The 20,788-nt window shown below is 37.7% G+C and overlaps 1 protein-coding gene across 4 annotated transcripts in view; it reads left to right on the forward strand.

Moving 5' to 3' along the window:
• The window catches only part of OSBPL3 (oxysterol binding protein like 3), an 81,232-nt gene that overhangs the window by 42,640 nt on the left and 17,804 nt on the right, over positions 1-20,788 (forward strand). For 3 of the 4 annotated variants that reach the window (XM_040075895.2, XM_040075906.2, XM_040075915.2), the window contains 12 exons: positions 3,748-3,864; positions 4,059-4,112; positions 4,328-4,441; positions 5,170-5,340; positions 8,910-9,036; positions 9,870-9,973; positions 10,118-10,210; positions 10,872-11,028; positions 13,413-13,543; positions 16,293-16,400; positions 19,194-19,328; positions 20,021-20,114. In XM_040075895.2, the coding sequence (XP_039931829.1) occupies positions 3,748-3,864; positions 4,059-4,112; positions 4,328-4,441; positions 5,170-5,340; positions 8,910-9,036; positions 9,870-9,973; positions 10,118-10,210; positions 10,872-11,028; positions 13,413-13,543; positions 16,293-16,400; positions 19,194-19,328; positions 20,021-20,114 (1,405 nt within the window). The remainder of the gene's footprint in view (positions 1-3,747; positions 3,865-4,058; positions 4,113-4,327; positions 4,442-5,169; positions 5,341-8,909; positions 9,037-9,869; positions 9,974-10,117; positions 10,211-10,871; positions 11,029-13,412; positions 13,544-16,292; positions 16,401-19,193; positions 19,329-20,020; positions 20,115-20,788) is intronic. The other variant, XM_058422624.1, reaches the window with a different exon arrangement.

Here is a 20,788-nt window from a genome sequence, read left to right on the forward strand (position 1 = left end):
AGAAAATTATTACATTTACCTAATCATTGACTTACCTCTGAAGACCAAAGTCTATGGGTTTCCCCCTCCCCCGGACCAAGTATAGGACAAGGAGTGTCAGAATTTCAGTGCCGATCTGAAATGAGCACCTCCGGACCTGAGAAAAGCGAAGATTTTGTTCTTCCGTTAGCCTCAAGTGAAATTTCTTCCTGGGCAGCAAAGGCAGTGTTGATCATTTTGTGTAGATTTTGGCTCATAATGATGCAAAATCTTTTGTAGGGTCATAATCTTAAAACACAACCAATCTAGACATCACACTTCTGCTAGAATTGTAATGCCATTCATCTGGGAGTTTTGGGGTCTTTTTCGGGAGTGGGGTGTCATTTTTTTTTCAAGTTAGTGCCATGTTTTGGGCTTTCTCTTTCAGTTCCCTATTGTGGGGTAAGAATTAGCAAAAGGGAGTATAATCTGAATGCTTTCAGGAAATCCTTTGTCTCCAGTTTGCTCCTCTGCTATTTCAGTGGGATGAGTAGAGATGATAATCGTCCAGCCTGATTCATTTGCCTTCATTTTAGAGAGTAAGCAGTTTTCTTTCACTTCTGCAGCTGCTCCCAGGAATAGCCAGCTGATGCTTTTTCCTCATTCACTGAGGTGTCAAATCTCTCGCAAAACAAAACAACCTGGTCAAGATCTGGAGCATCTGTGTCGAGCGAATGGATCCAAAACCAGTCACAGCAGCAGCGTTTTTAAAACATGGGAGTTTGTTCAGATGGGAAAGGTTGGATTCTTCTGGAACATTGTATATGGAAGAGGGCCGCATTCTGTTAATGCATCATGGCACCTTGCATGTGTCCAGCAGATCCCCAAACTGTTAATTCTGTGAGCTTTTAAGAGGATGCATTTCTAATTCAACTAAGCTGCCTTTATATACAGCTGACAGTGGAACTGTGATGTTCCCAGGGTAGAGAGATGAGTAGCAGACTTACCTCTACCTGAGATTTGGCAGGCTGTCAAGCCTGCTTGATGGGAAGCAGTGCTCCCACTTCAGCTTTTCTTCCCATTTTCACACTTTTATTTGAGAAGGCACATTATAGGCCACCTTGCTCCCCTGAGGAACTGTGGTAAATATGACTTTCCTGCAAGAATGTGAGAGACACCTTGTGTCTGTGCTGCAGGAGAGGTCCAGGCAAATTGGAGTTGTAATGCAGGGAATATTGTATTCCATATTAAAAATTTTGATCAAAACTATTAACACTATGTTTATTCCATGTGGGTGTAATTGGCAGAGTATTTCTTAGCTGATTCCTTTCTCTTTACCTCATGCACCCTGTATCATGGGTCTGTCTCATTTCAGGAGTCCCTTTCTTTCTTTCTAAGCTGATCCTTACAGAAAGATGAGGCTCTGTGGTGACTCACTGCAGCCTTTTTGACTGCTTAATGGAGCATATTAAAAAAAAAGAGAACATATAAAAAAAAAGAGAATGATTTTTTAGATAGTGATAAGACATGGAGGGAATGGTCTTAAACTGAAAGAAGGAAGATTTAGATCAGCTGTTAGGAAATTTTTTACTATGAAAGTTGTGAGACCACTGAAGCAGGTTGCTCGGAGGATGTGTGGATGCCCCAGCCCTGGAAGTGTTCAGTGCCAGGTTGAATGGGGCTCTGAACAACCTGGTCTAGTGGGAGGTGTCCCTGCCCATGGCAGAGGGGTTGAAACTAGATGATTTTGTAAAGTCCATTCCAACCTGAGATAATCTATGACACTGGTAATCTTCCTTGACTGAGATCAAATTTCTGCTTGTCTTCTGCAGTCAGACCACTCTTTCCATGATACACTGTGTTTATGCTTGACCAGACTCAGTGAAAACTTGATTCCACAGCTGGAGAAAGTTCTTTCATTAGGTACAAGACCAGAATATTGTAAAAGGATCTACTGTTCACTACTACCAGATTAATTCTCAGTGGAAAAGTTACGTGCTTGGCTACTGCAGTTTAATGTATTTTGGCAAGACAAGGGAAATAGCTTGCTTGGTTATTTAGGCAAAGCAGCTTCTAAGTTGCTTCTGGCTTTTGAGAAGAAAGAAACAAAACCATAAACACAACGTTTTTCTTAATCTCACAGCTGTTCCTGTCAGTTCTTGATTAGAATTATATGACAAAATGTGTTCCCTCGAACATTTTGGTAAGAACGACTGCACTTTTGACTTGTGTTGAGGTGGTACAATGTCATTGGATGGTCTGTAGGGTGTTGATTGACAGGAGCTGCTCAGCCCCACATTTCCACAGCTTGTGACCTATTTGTGGTGAGTGTTGGGAGACTAAACTCAAAACAGGAAAGCAGAGCAGCTTTTTAATAGAACTGGTTTGTTCTATTAAATGAGCCACAAGGAAAATAAAAGAGAAATAATGGTGCCACCAATAGTGTGGTGGAATTCATAGGTGCCTGTTCAAAGACGGTTTGCTTGTAATGCCTTATTACACAAGTAATGAGCATATTACCCGGTATAATTTTTTTCTGGATTTAGAGAGGTGAGTTTTAAGGATTCTGGAGATGGATAAATGAAGACAGCTAGCATAGCTGCTGATTTTTTGTTTAATTTTGTTACATTTTTCTTTTTAAGGCTTTTTTGTTTGGTTGGTTTTTTTTGTTTGCTTGTTTGTTGTTTTGTTTTGTTTTGTTTTTTGTTTTTGAGACAGTCAAGTTCTTTTTGGGACTACTTTGCTATGTATCTTACAGGGGGCACCAAGAGTACTTACCTACCTAGAATAGTTCTCTTTTCCCTAATGTGCTTCATACTAGTCCTTTTTTGTTATTATAGTCTATGTATTAAAGTCTTTATCTTTTTCAAATATAAGGGGATGGTACTAGCACATACCATTTCCTGTCAGTTATTTGTAATTCTACATGTGCCAAATCCTGGCAATTAATAATTCATGAGATCTCTGATCAGAAGTCTAGAAAGTCATGTTTCATTGTCATTTGTAGTTGTTCCATAACTAAAAATGATAAAAAATACGAGTTTTAGACTCTTCTCTGTTTTGTTGCTGTAGGGTCTCTCATTTAAGAGTTCCTGGTGGCAAAAAAGAGAAGTTTGCTTTTAATTAGTTTTATCTGACGAAGGGCAACTTCTGTTTTTCTTGTAGTTTCCATTTGTCATATTCCTCATAGTACTTAAGTTACTTCCCTGGCTTTTAAATCTGTTTTTTAGTGTAGTTTTATTTAATTTATTTTATTATTTTTACTTTAGGGAAGCTGCAATTTGTACCAAACACAAAACCTTGGGTTACTGAGTATGGACAAAGGAGTTTTATAGGAAAAAGGTCTTCATTTTTAGTGTCTTATTTTTTTGCTTCATAACCTACAAAAGCTATCCTTTAACGCAGGCTATTTCTGTCTTTGATGACAAAAAGTTTTTTGCTAAATTGTGACTGTGCTGTGGTTATGCGCTGTGTGTGTGTATGTGCAGGAAAAGATACATATAAAATTCTGGCAAGCCAGTGAAGGATGGTGTTATGAAAATTATGTTTTGTTTAAAATAAAAACCATAAATTACCATAAAAGTTGGTATTGTTTCTATCAAAATTGAAAAGAACCTTATCTCTTCGATGATACATAACAAAGTGTAAAGATGGATCCTTGGTTATATTTCAACATCAATTGGGTTTTGTCTTTTTTTCTTATAGCCTTCTTCTTCTTCTTGAATCTCTCTTAACAATTCAGTTCTTTGGAAGAAATAAGATCTACATTTGGATTTTCTGTTTAAGCAGGACAGCTGGGAAATTGTAGAAGGACTCCGGGGAGCAATGAATTGTACCCAGGAGCCACAGAAGCAGGAGGGCTGCTTGCTGAAAAAGAGGAAATGGCCTCTGAAAGGCTGGCACAAGGTAGGAAAGGACTGTGTATCTGAAAGCTTGAGTGGGATTTATTTGGCATGGTTTTGTGACAAAAAGGTTACATAAAAGCAGAGAAAGAATTCTCCAAAGTAATGAAAGGGGGGAGGATGAGTTTGTGCTATTTTTCTGTTTGTGGTTTTTGGTGTGTTTTGTTTGTTTTTAATTCTCTGCATTTCTGTTTACAGAGATACTTCTTTTTGGACAGAGGGATTTTGAAGTATTCTAAATGCCGAGCTGATGTAAGTGATCTGAAGCCCTTTAAGGCCATTATAAAGTAACACCACTCTTTTATGCAAAATAACCATAATTCCCTACTGTTGGCAATGAGAAATAGAGTTTTCAGCAGTTCTGAACAGTAGGTTGAGAGGGGAAGAAATGCTGATTTCAGAAGGCAATATTTATCCTTTTGCTTTCATCTGGAGTGATTGTGTTTTTACTTTTTACTTTTTTGCAGATAGAGAGAGGAAAACTTCATGGCTGTATTGATGTTGGACTTTCTGTCATGTCTGTAAAGAAATCAACAAAATGTATAGATTTGGATACAGAGGAGCAGATATACCACCTGAAGGTAGGTCTTCAAGATTGTTATAACCTTGCTGTCAAACTAAAGACATAAGCTGTGTTGGGTGGAGCGCTTTATTTTTTGACAGCAAGAGGTCTGTTAGCTACACTGATAACGTCTTAGTCTCATCAGATTAGTTTACACTTAATAACTTGAGAGGTCTTATTGTACTGTTTCAGGGCCCAGAATCCGTAACCCTGTTTTGAACAGAAACCTTGAAGATGCCTCATGTTTGGCAATGCTTTTTTCACTTATTTTATTTTCAGTAGTTGTTTCTTCATCCTTGTCTTATCTCTAGGAAGTATTTTCCACAGTCAGGTATGGGGATTTATACGTGTGGAATAAATTGTTTCAAAATATATCACCAAAATCAAACTTGTATTTGTAATTAGTTAAACACTGACCTAGCTTTAACTAGAAATGATAAATTAAACGTGAGGGGGTTTATTCAAATTTTAAGGGTTTTTTAATCTAAGTTGCTCTAGTATTGTGTTCTGCATTGGAAGGCATAATTACTGTAGTTTCTTTTTTTTGTGACTTTATCTTGTGATTAACTTTCTGTCATAACTAAGCTCCTACAGTGTGCGTTTTGGTAGGACCATCCTTAGAACAACTTTCCTGATGCTTTGCCAGTAAAGGTTAGCCAAGCTAGCTGCCTAATGAGCGCAGAATACCATCATTTCTTTGTTAGCTATTTTGAATGTGAATGTCATCAACCCTGAAATTTTGTGCAGGTGAAGTCTCAGGAGCTGTTTGATGAATGGGTAGCAAAACTTCGCCATCACAGAATGTACCGTCAGAATGAAATCTCCATGTTTCCTCATGACACCAATAATATTTTCTTCCCTGTGTCTACTACTACGGACTCTGCCCCTGGTTTCTGTGATTCTACTCCAGGTAGAAAGGTAATGGTTTTTATTTATAAATAATGAGCTTTCATGAGGAATGAAATTAGTCTAATCTGTGTTCATTCAATAAAGAGCATGCTGGAAGTTTGTGGTGGCACTTAAGTTATGTTCTAAAATGTCAAGAGGAAAATTTATTATTTATCGATTTATCCCCAAGCAGTTTCCTTTATGATGCTGTTAAATTTTATAGTAGTTTTTCGCTGTTTTAATCCAGTAAATTTCACAGTGAATTTCAAAACTGTATGTTGAGTTAGAATCCTCATAATTTTTGGGACATATATCAGTATTTGTCTGATATGTGCTGGTGAATATTAGTCACAGAAGAGTACTCAGCTAGGTATTTTTTCCTCTTTAGCATTTTGCTGTATATCCTTTAGCTCGTAAACCATCTCCCCTTTTACCTGAATGAAGCTGACTACTTAACTAAGGAGTATATAGGAATTATACAAGAAGCCATCAACTGGGTCCACTATTTATATTTTTAACTGAGGCAGAAGCATTATTCAGATCAATCCAAGGGTTGTGCTGTGAGTGGCTATGGGGTCTGGATGGGTCTAGTCAGCAGTGTATTTCTCTTTTGGTAAAGTCTGTGAATTAGTTTCACAAATGACCTGACAAATGTGCAGTCGAACCCCATGAATGGCCTCTTTGCAATTTCATGGAAGATGTTGTGTGTTCTGTGCCTGAACACAGCCTCTGTGCCTTCAGCTGTCTGTACATTGACTGGCTGACCTTCACCCAAAGCAGCTCTTCTTCTCCAATGCAGAATCACTGGTTGCTTTTGAGAATCAAAAAAAAAATAAAAAAATAAATTGTTCTGTGTTACTACAGTTGAAATGTGGTAACTATTTCTGACAGCTCCAGAAAGACTCCAAAGCAGCAATGCCCTCATTCTCCTTCTATCTAAGGCTTTCTTTTCCCTGGTGTAATTACTTTATGACCTGAGTAGGTTTGTTCCCTGACATCCGCAGTTCATCTTTATCCTGTAACTGGGTATGAGTTTTAGCAAACACAGACATGTGTCTGAACAGCTTTTTGCTGGTGGTTGAGAGGGAGGGGATGTGTGTGAGCGGGCAGCTGAAGGAACAATAACTCACCCCGCGGTAACAAGGCCGTTCCGCAGAGAGTTGTCTGCACGCGTTGCGTGTGCCAGCAGCTCCGTGGCTCTGACAGCCTGCTCTCCTGAGGCAGTGGCTGCAAGGGAATGGCAAATCTCCTGTGGCCATTTCGTTATTTTCTCCCAAAAGACAGCAGGGATAGAAGGGGAAGAATATCAAGGGCAGAAGTGGAACGTTGCAAAGTCCGTGGTATATTTATGCCGGTGTCCTCAAAAAAACCCCAAAAAACCCAAGCCAAAGAAATCTATGTGATCAGCATATCTAAAATCTATGCTTACTGTCAGGAAACTAGACATTTCTTCTTTGGCAGGAAAGACTTTAATTCAGACTATTAATCCAGATTTGCACTGCAGAGAAGCCCTACTTATTTTCATGTGAAAAATAGAAGGGGATAGTTTTTAAGCTGCAGTTAATCACCTTAGCTGTGCTCAAGCTAAATGGAAGTCTGCCAATTTGTACCAGTCTTAGCTTGGTGTTAGTTGATATTATTCCAGCACTTCGGTTATTTTGAGAAATATACATCAAGTGAACTTAGAGTTGCATTTTATTTGCTGTTAGCAACACCTGATTGGTTTTCACATATTTTTATTACTGTTGTTGAGAGACAGATGTAAGTATCTACACACGTTTATGCAGAACTCTTGGATTCTAAAGCTTAACTGTGCTGATCCAAAGTGAAACTATGAAAACTGGAGCTACACAAGTTCTTTCTTGTCTGCTTCTTGGCAATCCCTACTTCTTCTTTCCTCATGCTCGTGTCACTTAGGTATATGAGTTCTGGAGCAATTAGTTGAGTGAGGCCAATTTCTGAAGAGATAAACGTGGAATTGGTTCACAAAATGCCAATATAATTGCCCGTCATTAAATTCAGTTTACTTGTGCTTTTAAAGGTGCTGTGTTTATTAATTGGATATATATATGTGTGTGTATATATACAAGTCTAAATATATGACTTAAGCTCAGACAGCTTTATGTAGGAATAAGCCAACTAAGCTTCATTGATTAATTTAAAAACAAGCATGCTCACTGATGCTTACTGCTATTGCATACTGATACAATACTGAATGACATCACATAAACTTATTTTATTCTGAAACTCAGGTTGATGGTAATGTTGTAAACTTAAAAAGGCCAACTAAGAAAGCTGCAACAGACTGAGATGTAGATGAAGTTTCTTATTAATAGATTTAGCATTAGTACTACTGGAGTTCTGATATAAGGTGAGCAGGCGATAACAGAGTTTGTAAATTGTATGCTTCAGAGAAGAGCCAAACAATTTAGTCAGCTTTTCTCATAACCAGTAAAATGTCTGTGTAATGGCACTAGGATGAAACAGTTTAAAACTGATTATTAACAAGATGTTGACAGAGCATGTGATTTGTGCATCTTCCTTACCTGGGTTTTCTTGAAAATGAAAGGTTTAGGAAGATGTACAAATAATTAGGAATTTGAATGGCTATTATATGTAGTTACATCAGAGAAGAAAACAGCATTATAGGTGGTAATAGTACTGGGTAAAAACGTCTTCGCATTGGAAGCTATTTAATTATACTGCTCAGTTAGCTCTTATGAAGAATTTCCATCACCTCTTGAATCATCTGAAGATGAGCACTGCTGAAATTGAACTGTGTGAAAATGTTTACTGAGATATTTTCAAAGGGTAGTCTTTACCCAGATAAGGTGTATGGCCATCCCTGTATTAAGGCCTGTCAAGCCAAATCCATGCTGAAGTCATTCAACCTTGTGTAAAATTTTAAATGACATCTAGTGTCAAAATTTTAAATCATATCTTGCTTTTACACCAAAAACAGCTTTAACAAATGTGTGTTACATCTAAGTTACTTTTGGGGCTTCTTTGGGAAGTGGAGGAGGAACAAAATGTCTGAACTTGGTCATCTTCAGATATGGTACTTTAATTGTTTTACAGAATCATGAGGTTGGAAGAGACCTTCAAGATAATCAAGTCCAGCCCAGCCCTAATACCTCAACTAAACCGTGGCACAGAGTGCCACATCCAGTCTTTTTTTAAACACATCCAGGGATGGTGAATCCCCTACTTCCCAGGCAGACCATTCCAGTATTTGATCATTTCTTCTGTAAAAAACTTTTTCCTAATATCCAACCTATGTTTCCCTTGGCGCAGCTTAAGACTACGTTGTCTTAATTTATGCAGAACTTTACTTTTCCTCAAAATTCAGTTTTCATCAATTTTTCATGGTTCCTTGAGTTTTCCTACTGCTTGTGGACAGCAGTTACGTTAGTTATCACAGCATTGTGCTCAATGACTGTGTACCTAGTCTAGGTCATACAATTTTTTCCCCTCCATGTAATTAGTGCCTTAAGTCTCCTTGTCCATGATCATGGTCCTCAACTGTTGGTTGTCAGAATTTGTGCATGCAGCATTAAAATAATTTGTGTTAATAATTCACTTGTTCCTCTTTGGAACAGGCAGGCAGCTTGACCAAACAGAGTTCAACGTCAACTGGAGGTAATTTGTCATTTTCTTTTTCGAGTAATGAGTCCAGGATTTCGTCTTGGCTACAGTCTTCTGAAGACATGGAAAAATGCTCAAGAGGTAATGACATTTGAAGAAAGTTGAAAGCAGCCTAATATTTCCCCTACTTTTTCTTAACCATGGGAGTATAATACACTAAGTAGTCATTACAGTTAGAATTTTCTCTGAAACTGGAGGAAGGTAAGAGGTGGTTGTTGATTAAGTGGTTACTCACTTGTTTGCAAAAGAACTGGTGATTTTGGATGTGGGGGTATCAGTTGTGGGCAGCTCTTCAAGGAACCAATGCATTTCAGTACATTTTCTTTTATATGGGAACATCATGTTCACTAATAAGATTTGAACATACTTAGGCTGGCAAAAGGGAAGCATCCAAAACCTAGTAACTTAAAAAGCACTAAGTCTTTGTACTTCAAAGTCACCTTCTGCTTTCATACTTTCCTAAGAGCATGAAGATCTTTCTCATGTTGGCAGTGTCTGTGTGATACTTATTTGTTAAATTTCTACCTGCCAGTGAGCTTCATCTCTAATGCAGAGGAGCCTCACCTCTAAGTCTGAATGCACAATTCAGTGTTGATGCCTGTGGGATTGTTACCCTCACCATGAGGAGCTCTGACAATTTTCAAACTGCAGAAATTATCACATTATTCTCATTTTTCTGCATCCAGCTAGGAAAAGATATCATGATCGTCATACATACCATATAGATGCATTGCACTATTTTGAATTTGAACTTGACTATAGGATATAATCATTTTATCCAACAGTCTAATGCTTTTAGTCAATGAATAACTTAAGCTAGCTGCAATCAAAATAGGACTAACCTACAAAGAAAGAAAACTGCCAGTGTATCTGTTACTTTAGGGTAACTGAAAATATTCTCTTGTTCCAAACAGACCTCTCCAACTGTCACACATATTTACTGGAAATGAACCAGTTGTTACAGAGCATGGATGTTCTTCACAGGACATATTCAGCGCCTGCTATAAATGCTATGCAGGTTTGTTGTTTAAAAACAAAAGCAAAAACTATTTTCCCTTACAACTCAAAAAAATAACCCCAAATCCTAAAGAATCAAGGTGTTTCTTACCGTTGTTAGATTTATGGCAGTCTCTATTGTTTTTGTCCTGTGTGTTGTTAAAAGGTTGGACCTTTTGAAAGCCCAAAGAAGGAAAAGAGAACGCATAGAAGGTGGCGATCCAGAGTTGTTGGGAAAGAGGCTAAAGGAATGTTACAGGTAACTTCAGTCCTTTCAGAGCCCATCTTCCTCCAAACCCTAGTTATTGATCATTCTTGGCATGACTTGTTAAGGAAATATGAATCCTTTTTAAGTAGCATCCTGTGTTAGCTCATTTTAAGTGGTAATACATCAGACAAAACACAAATGTGTTGTCACTGATATCTGCAGTAGTAACCTGTTACCTTCTCGACACTGATCCTGCTTTTTACCCATTTTCAGTCTTCTCTAATTTGTTGAAGTTTGGGTGTTGGTTTTTTTTTTTTTTTTTTTTTTTTTTTTTTTTTTTTTTTTTTTTTTTTTTTTTTTTTTTAATGAGTACCTTTTTTTTGCAAATTCCCTAGATAGTTTCATGCACATTTGCATCCAGAGGCATTGTGATAAGATACTTATAAGTGGGATGAAATAACCTAGCATATGTAACAGCTCTCTATGGGCTTGATTTTTCGAGTTTGGCAATCTCCCATTATGGCACCTTGGGCAAAGTTATATCTCTGGTTTCATTTGCCAGGTGTCATCCATTCAAAGCTTATTGATAATTGACAGTAATTTTTTTTTTTTTCATTTTTGGTGTCTCCAACATGGAATCCAGGTCGGTACAATAAAACAAAATTTTCTTTCAAGTTTATAAAAACATCACAAATTGCAATCCTACTTACAGGTGCCTTCAGTATTTTCTGCCCCTATGAGACTGCATGCTTCCAATCCAAACTTATCTACAATAGATTTTGTAGAGGAAAAAAATTACTCTGATGGCTCTGAAACATCATCGGAATTTACTAAAATGCAAGAGGATTTATTTCACATTGCACATAAAGGTAAATGGAATTGTCTTTCATAAATGGTTTTGTATCATCCCAGTTTAGATAATGATATGACTTCTGAGAATGCTTCCTGTTTATTGTTTAGAAAAGGCAGAAAACACCCTTCCTTTAATTTCCTTGAGGAATTGCAAGTGTTGAGATCTTGAGTCATTTGAAAAAGGTGGTTTAATCACCACTTCTTAGGGTTTTTATTTCATAGCTAACTGCCCCTTGGTTTATGTGCTAAAAGCCTAGATTGTTTTATTTGTTGCCAAAAGGTAAAATACCTAAAATCAATTGCAAGAAATTCAGCAGACTGTACTCTCTTGTGTTTGCATGCATATTTGTGCATATGGACACATTTATCTTTCTATATTCTGTGCGCTTCGCTGTAGTTCAGAGTCAACATTTGTTGGTGATGCAAGGGTTGCTATGGTAGTAACCTATTTTTAGTGAATACAGAAGAGTAAATCATGCAAAGCAGCCAGAGGGGGAGCTTGACTAGAAATACTTCTTCCCTCAAAATCATTTTTCATTAGCAGAGCTTTGTTCCATCACCCTCGCACCAGAAACATTTTTATTGTTTAAGTGATCTTGGTGAGGGAGGCACATAAGCATTTACAGCTGAAAGGCTTTGGGGAATATTGGCCTTGTCCCTTTGGCACATGATAATGGTTGATTGTATCAATAAGCATTTTTTGCTTGCTGTTCCCCTTTGGTGCTGATATATCTTGATTCTGTTATGTAAGGAATGCATGTAAGTAGTAAACTTCATAAAGCCAATTATAGTCAAAACTGACATATGTTTTCCAAAAGAAGAAAAGAAGCGAGGGTGGGATGCAGTTGGAAAAATTGCTGTTAAGCGGAGCAAAGAAATCACCTGCTCACGATCATCTTACTGAAGTGTCCATGACAGAAATTTTGGTTAGGTTGATCCACACATTTGAAGGGAAAATTAACTTTTTTCTATTGACTGCAGAATCATTTTACTAAGAGGATAAAGAATTTTTCTCCAAAGTTACTTCATAGCACACCCCTTCCAAGAAAGGGTAGCGGAGAAAAGTCTTTTGTCACCATTTTGATACAAATTGAATAAAATGTAACATTTGTAGCTTAATAGGTAATAATTCTTGAAAAGTAAAGTTAGTACACAACATATTAAATGTCTTTGAAGGTCACTGAGTATTCTGGTCATGTTATCTACACATAAAAGAAAGCCTAACAGAGTAGATCACAGTGGGTAGATTTCCCTCCCCACCCTGTGATATTGTTAGATTTGTCTAGTATAAGAATTAGCTTTGGAAATGGTTTGCAGTGTTGGAATATACCTTCAGAATAATTTTTCAGAAGACTAAATTAGGTTACATAACTACTCAGTGAAATTATGAACATTCAGGTTAACTCAGAGGGGATGATTAGGAGAGAGAACTATTGGGATTTTCTTGTTGTTTGCCCTTTTCATGCATCCATGCTCAGATTTTCTAGCTTCATTTCCCTGTAAATGGATTCATTTTTGCAGTGGCAAGTCTCATGACTGTGTTACAGGGCTTGATTAGGTCCTCAGAACTCCTCTAATACTCTAGTCAGATGAGTATTGAAAACCTACATAGGCAAATACTGCTCAAATAAATTTTGTTCCTTGTGGTTAAAGAGAAGATGCAATGTTGTAATGGTGAAAAAAAATTCTAAAAGTGCATTCCCCCTACAAAACCCTCTGTAGTGATATTAAAACTGCACGATCTGTTGTCTGATTTAAACGTATTGGGCTGGTGATGTGCCTCAGAAAGGAGCAGAAGTAGCAGCATAACATGCACATCATTCAGGATGTGACCCTTTGAGTCACTGAATCATCCAACAAGCTTAAATTTCTCTGTCACAGAAAGAGATAATGAAACACAACACCACAGCTGACTTGCTTGTTGGGAAACTACCAGCCCTATAGCTGTGGCACATTATGTGTTATAACTGCCCTTTCTTTTTTTCCTATTTGATTTTTTTTTCCTTTTGTCTCTTCTTCTCCCCCACTGGAATTTATAGAGGAATATGGAATAGAATCGTGACCATCTGAAGATTCAAGCTAATTGGGAAACAAAAGCAAGTGAAGAGCAGATGTGGTTAGTTAGCTTTGTTGCCATCTGTCACAAATAATCAGAGTAATTGTGACTGTGGCTAATATAGTCAAACCCAGCAGCCTTCACCATAAACATGTCTCCTACAAAAAATCTACCTTATAACCTTGATTAATATTACTTGTTTTTAATAAACTCACCCTGGATCTCTCAACCTGAATTCTTGTTTCTGTCACCGTAAATGATGCTTTTTTGGAGTTTTATGTAATTGGTGTATATACAATTGGTAGTAGCTGTTTTTAACTGTCACTTTTTATGAAATGGTTCTAGTTTACTTCACCTTGAGGTCAGCTTTCAGCACCATATCAACAGAGAGAGAAAAGCTGAAGCAGATGCTGGAGTACGATGCATCTTCATCTCCATCTGCACAAATAGTGGGCTTGAAGAATGCCTTAACATCTGTAAGTGACATGCTGAAGCTCACCAAGCTTAATTGTCATCAGATACTACTTTTAAATTTTAGATTAGTTATTTTCTGTTTCTTTAGTGTCAGCTCTGTGCTAAAATTTGCAGAATTTAATCAGAGTAAGTCATTATAGGTCATGCTTTTCAAAGAGTTTGCTAAATGGTAAAAGTACTGTCAAATCATTGTAGTTTGATAGATGGATTGATTTAGGTATGTATTCTAATCTGTATCATTTGAGATGAAGAATAAGGGGGGCTGCTCTGCTGCTATGAGTCTGCTTTCTTTCTAAACATGGTACTACTCACTTCTGATGGGTTGCAGGTTTCCTTTTCCTTTTCTTTACCTCAACAGCACTCAAATGTTCACTGTATGACTTGGCATAAAATAAAGGCGAGAGTGGCTGAATGTACTCAGCAATCCCTTCTAATGCACTAGAGCTTCACCATGCTGCACTAAGACATTGCAAAGCAAATTCAAGTACATCTCATTTATATTGACTTCCAACCTCAATTATCTCTCAGTCCTCTAAAAGCAGCAATGATGCTGTTAGAGCAGAGTTCCAAATGACAAAAGATTGTGCTCTTTAAAAAGGTGGGGGTTTGGTTGATGTGCTTTATGTAATTGGTTGAGACCAGAGCTTTTCTGGTCATGTTTAAGAACGTAAACCAAACGGATCTGATTCCAGAACAATGAGGGTGATCATTACCAAGGCCTTAAAATTTCAGTGTTGGTTGCAAACACCACGTCAGAGGCAGAGGAGACTCTCTGGCACTGATCAGTGTGATGTAGATCATCTTAGAATTATTTCAGTATGAAAACTTCCCTTTGCTTTATAAAAACTGCAGGTGATTATAGTTTTTAAGTGTATGACATGCCTCTTTGCCTGGACCTATAGAGGCTGCGATGTCTCCACAGTATTTAGAGAAAGTTGAAGCCTCGTTCACAGTACAGTACAGATAGCTGTACTCGTTCACTTGCACTTCTTTGTTTTTGGCTTTCAGATGTTCCACTTCTGGTATTTGAATGGTGACTTTTATTTTTGCCGTGTTATTTGTCTACCATTTTATATCAGAAAATCAATTCTAAGATTGCTGAACTCAGCGAACACTTATTTTAGCCTGAATTATTTTGTTTTCAGGGCAGTGAAATTTGGTTGTCTGTCTTTGTCCTGTACATGTCCTTTAAAAATAATTCTTCTTGGACTTATCTGATACTTAATTAGTCTTGTAGCCCATCCAGAAGTCATCTGTGAACCTTGGCTGTTTAAGCAAGGTAATCACCTATGAGGGCTCTTCTTAGTCTGCAGATCTGTGATGCCATGGTGCCAACAGAAATTTTCTCACCCTGTACAGCAGAGATTCTGTAGGAGAATGGAATGCACTTCCTTTGAAGAACTTTGGAACATGGATATGATAAACTTTACATATTTTTTAGACTTCCTTGAAAGAGATAATCTTGTGTTAATGACTTTGGCTTAGTGTTTGTTATTGTTCATTTTAGTTTGTTTTCTGTACAGGAGGAGCAAAAAAATCGCTGACAGGTTGAAAGCTATCAAATATAAGTCTATTTTGCTCCTGTCAGCCTGGCAGTGGAAGAAAAATTAACAGATTTGAAGTGGATAAACCACCACAAAACTAGCATATCTGCCTCTACTTCTCCCTCACTAAGATAGAATCCTTGACCTACACACATTCTAAGAAAAGGAAATAGAGAATGGGAAAAAATACAATATTTCTGGTTTGGGAGGAGGAAGAAGACAGCTGGAAGAAGAAAATGTTTTATAGCAAATAATTTAAATGGGAAGATGCTATTACGGGAGAGCTATTTTGCACTTGCCTGCTGAGGATTTAACACAGTGCTGAGCATTTGACACAGTTAGGATATATATACACCTTTATGGCAAATTCAGACCACACATAGGTAAAGCCAGAAATAAGTTTTCTCCCTTCCATCATCACATTGAGCTTACTGTCTTTCCTGTGCCTAAGAGAATTTTCCACACAAATTACTGCCAAAGGCAGAAGCATTTGTGGGATAAAGCGGATGTGTAAACAGCAGGGTTCTCCACATCCTGATATTGATTCAGATCACTAAAATGGGATGTAAGTCTTCAATATTTTTCCAAAATTAGTAACACAATCTTTTATTTCAGAGACATTTTCATGGCAGGGTTAGGCTCTCTTCCTACAAGTCTACTCTAATTGACATCTGTCTATCAGGTGCACCCAGAATAAGCAAGCAACAAACACGAGTTTGCAGTAGAGGCTTTTTTTTCTGACCATTGCCATTATGATCTGATTCTACCTGTTCACATTCTACCTGTTAGCTGTGAGAATTTATGTCTTGTTTCTCTGTCACTGGAAGGCAAAGAAAACTGCCAGTTTGGGAAAATCAAATGGTTTTGGATGTGGCAAGAACTAATGTTGAGAGAAGCTGTGTTGAAGATGGGGGTGAAGGAAGGGAGCTTGAAAAGAAAAATATGCCTGCCATCTTTAACTTTTTTTCTCCACCTATATCTCTGTTTCCTCACACTGGAAAAAAGCAGTTTTAATTTGAGAGATAAAAAGTAAGGTTTGAAGCATTTATAATAAATTATTTGCTGAACCAGTAAAAAAAAATAATGATGTGGTGGTGGTGTTTTATATTGCACTTTAAATAGTCTTTGCCCCTTTTTATACAATAAAGCCACGTTCAAGTTAGTTGAGAGAACTTTATATCCCCAATATTTTTGTTAAATATTCCAGGCAATAGCACAAAACACAGATCTTAAAGACCGGTTACGCAGAATACATGCCGAATCTAAGATCATTGATTCAGCATCTAATGCAAAAGCAAGCCCAGATTTGGTGAAGGTGGGTATGGATTTCCTCTTTCAGCGATGTCCGTTCCCGCAGCCCCTACATCTAGACAATGCTGTACAGCTGCCTCTTGTCCTGTTCTCCGTGTCTCCCCTGTGGTGTGGTGTGTTAGCAAAGCCAGTCTGCTTTCCTGGTTGTGAGTCATTTCTGATGATGCATTGTGTGATATTTGATTTCAAAGAGTTTTCTTGTGAGTGGGTTTCCTGAGCACATCTTCCATTGCTTTTTGCTCCTGGTTCCTGGTGTTCTCCCTTGCCTCCTGCCTGCTTCTCATTCAGCATGTACAGAGCTGCCCCCTCGACACCCTCGTGCCACTGTTTCTCTTGCCATTCTAGTCCCTTGTTAAGTTCTGCAGATCTTTTTTTTGCCCATCTAAGCACTGTTAGCCCAGAATGTTGGTTACCAGTGTGGATCATGTAAGGTTTAGAACAATTTTCAGACTTTTCCATGGAAGGATCAAAGTTAATGGGACGCACAGGAGCCCTTTCAGCCATTTAGTCTTTCTTCTTTGTGTGAAGCCAGGAAGTCTCCAACATCAAGTTAGCCAGTTTGAGAGTCCACTGATGTTCAGACAGTTTTTTGGCTCACTGCAGAATGCATATGAATATGGTGTAATTATAGGTCATAAGACGTAGATGTTAATGGTGTTAGTGAGGAGAGCCAGAACCTTGTTATTTTTGATGGATTTTCCTAAATGTTAACTCATACATAAACCACTGCTCTGCTTGTAGTATAAATCTTTCATTAGAATTTGAGTGGATATAATGCTGGAGCTTTTATGTAACTAATTATTTCCTTTTATTTTTAAAGACAGTTTAGTCATTCCAGAACAGATTCCATCTGTTCATTTCTGGTTCAGTTCTGTTTTAGTGGAGCTGTGTTTTGGTCATATTTAGCTGTTCAGTTTTGGGTTGGTTTTTTTTTTCCTTTAGGTAGTTGATCATTCTAATGCCTTTTGCTTCAAAACCCACAAGAATTTGAGCAGCATCTAAACCACTACCCAGAAAAGCATTAATGCGTTGTTACTTAGTTTCAGGAGTTATTTTCTTTTTTAGTGGAGGTCCTTGCAATGACAGTGAGTTATTTCTGAAACTTGTGCTATGTGCTATACACACACAAAGAGAGAGACACATGACAAAAATAGCTTTCAGAAGGTCCTTTGGAGGTTGCATTCACAAATTCCCTCTGGCATGGCTTGGGATGGAACTTAAGGATGAAATCATTTATACTGGAGAAGCTTCATTTTAAGACTGTCTGAGGAATGTGATACAGTAGTGCTGCTATGAGGAAGACAGGGCCACTGCACAAAACTTGTCACTAAGTGATACATTGGGTGCTGTGGTGCACCTGTGGAAATTGAAGCAGTATAAAATAGTATCTCAAGCCTTTGCATAAGGGAGAAGTTTCATTGGACTATTGAATAATTTAATTGTAGTTCATCATGCCAAAATGGGAGCATGGAACAAGAAAAACTGAAGCTTATGTGTTAGATATAAAAACCTGATGCTCTTTTATGAGCCTTTCCTGCTCACTTTCCTTCTCAGATTCAAAATAGTATTGGAAACAATCCCAGTAGCAATGCTTATGTGTGTAATATATTTTTCTTTTACTTGTATGCTAGTGTAACTGCCTTCCTTCAGGAGGGACAATCTTGAGGTTCTCTTTTATCCCTGCCGTAAAAGGAGGAGGGGCTTTTCAAGTCTTTTGTATATCAGTTTGTTTTGTTTCCATGTCACCATTACCAGCATGAACCAAATAACATTCCATATGATAGCAAAACCTACCAACAGAAAAGCTTTGAAAGGTTTGTCAGGTTGATTGTGGGCTTGTCAGACTGCTTATTATGTTGTTCTGAAAATGAAATACTACAATTCCTGAAAAATTATGATAGGGAAGTCATGGTTATAAGCTAGTAAAGCTGATATGCAGAAAATCTTGAGAGCAGCTGTTAAACTCCTTTGGGCCAGCATAGCTCATTTCCTTTGTGTTTGTGGAGTTGTCCGAAAGAGCAGTAGCACGCAAGCTTCTCCAACTTTTTTACTGCTACTGCTATCACAGAATGAGAAGTCTCACTGGTCACCCCACCTTTGCCAAGCCATCAATTGGAGCTCTGTTTACACCAAAGTTCTGCAGAGCTTCCGTGGGAGGGGCTGTCAAGATCTCTCTGATGGTCAAATGTGCCTCCAGCAGCAAAAGCAATTCCAGTTACATGGCTTTAATAATATGTTGGTTTGGGGTAACATGGAGATATCTCAGGTGTGGACATGAAGGAATGCTTTCCAAAGCACAGCATAGTAAACTAGTGAAGAAAAAGAGCTAGGAAAATGAACTGTTATAAAGAAGATTTACCCCTCTGAATTTTGTAGGCTACTCTATGTAGACTCTCTAGGCTTTGCATTAAGCAAGGCTTGAGGAGGAAAACATCAGGAAGGAATGTGAATCTAGGATGTAATATAAAGAGATGGGAGTTTTGTTCTTTTGTGGGCATTTTGATGATATGCTTGGATATATCTGGCTGAATCATTCAAACAGCAAAGCATTTTTTATATGCAGCACCTTAGGTGATTTACTTAATATGCATTGCTTTTTTTTTCCTTCTTTTTGGTCTATTTCACTTTGATTTTAAATCCTACTTCGAATCGTATGCTATATTTCTCATTAATTGAAGAGGAACGTGTGCAATCTTTTCCCAATGTTTTATACCCCTTCAAGTTAGGAGACTGTGGAATTGCATGCATGAATGTTTGGGGTACTTCCCCACTCAAAACTTTCTTTTCTTTTAAACAGGAAAATTCAAGGGAAGAAGGCAGAGGTCTGGTTCACCAGGTCTCCAATGAAAGCAGACTGTCTATCGCTGACTCTCTCACGGAATTTTTTGATGCACAGGAAGTCCTGCTGTCTGCTAGTTCTTCAGAAAATGAGGTGTGAGCAAGAAGATTGACATCATTCAGATGTATTTTCTTATCTGCTTATTGACGTGCAGTCTTTCTTAGTGCTAACTGTACAGCAGAAGACTGCCAGAAAATTTAAATTTTCAAAACATTTAGAAATCAATATGCCATTTATATTTATTTGTTGTCACTGTCTCTTCACTGTAAAGGGTAGCAGTTATTATGAAGAACTCTTATATACACAGTGAGGGAGATGGCAGTTAAGTGGCTCGTATGCAGATACTGCATTGTTGTCTGCCTTGAGTCTTTATCCAGGAGCCCAGGGAATTGCATCACAAAAAATACTTATTCATACCTGTCCTTTTGGTGCCTGTAGGTACCTTGAGGCTGATGTCATGCTTATTGAAATTTATTAGATCATTATTTCCTCTCTTGGGCTCCATAAAAACCTTGGCTTTTGATATGAGGAAAGCCTTCTTAGTTGTGAAGCCAAGGAGAGGTAGCATGTCTCCACTCAAGTTAAAATTTCAATTATAGTGATCTCTCCCAAACTCAATTGTGTCTTCTTAGGATTTTCTAGTACTTTTCTACAGTACTGAAACACAGCTTAAATGATTCAATTTTATTAAAACAATAATTGCAGCTGAAAGTAATAATTTCCACGTGCATTTGAGGTAATTTTAATGAGTGGTGTATCTTGTTTTTTCCCCACCCCACGCTCAGGTATCAGATGATGACTCATATGTAAGTGATATCAGTGATAATGTCTCAGAAGATAACCTAAGCAATGACATGGAGAATGAAAGACAAACTTTAGGTAAGCTCAGTGGTTTTTTTATGCCACGTTTTGAGATTTTTGCTTCTGTTTGTTTGGGATTTTTTTTTTCTCCTTTTACTAGATAATTAGATATTATGGGGTTTGAGATGTAAAAAGCCTGTGGTTTTTTTTCATAGACTCAGATTGGTTTGGAAAAGCAGTCTGGATAGTCTGCTTATCTGGGCACTGTTGATTAAGGATGGTAATACTGTATCAGCAGGGAAACACCTCCTTTCTTGGCTGCTTTGATGCAACTCCCACTCCCTCTCAAGTTTCTCATGGCCACAAGATTTTTCAAAGAAGTAAGGCCCAGCTACTTTCAGTTTTTCAAGAAGTTTTTTTTTTCTTGTCACACTGTTTTTCAGTCTGCAATTTTAGCCAACTGCATTCAGAAGTCCTGCTGTTTTAGCAGAACTCAGTGTTTAAAGGAGCATGAGAATAATTACTCACTGGCAGCTCTGGTGCATGACCATAAGAATTCCTTTCTTGCATGTATTAATCATGATAGTCTTGTTAGTCCATATGCTCATTTGTCCTTCTAATAGAAAGAGACTCAAAAAAAGGAGAATTGGTCATTACAACTTAATTGGCTTCGTGCCTTCAACTCGTTTCAGCTAACTGCAATGTTCTTTCCAGTCTAATATATTTTTATTTTCAAAAATGCTGAACAGTGA

The sequence above is a fragment of the Hirundo rustica genome, chromosome 1 (assembly GCF_015227805.2).
Source record: "Hirundo rustica isolate bHirRus1 chromosome 1, bHirRus1.pri.v3, whole genome shotgun sequence".
NCBI lineage: Eukaryota > Metazoa > Chordata > Aves > Passeriformes > Hirundinidae > Hirundo > Hirundo rustica.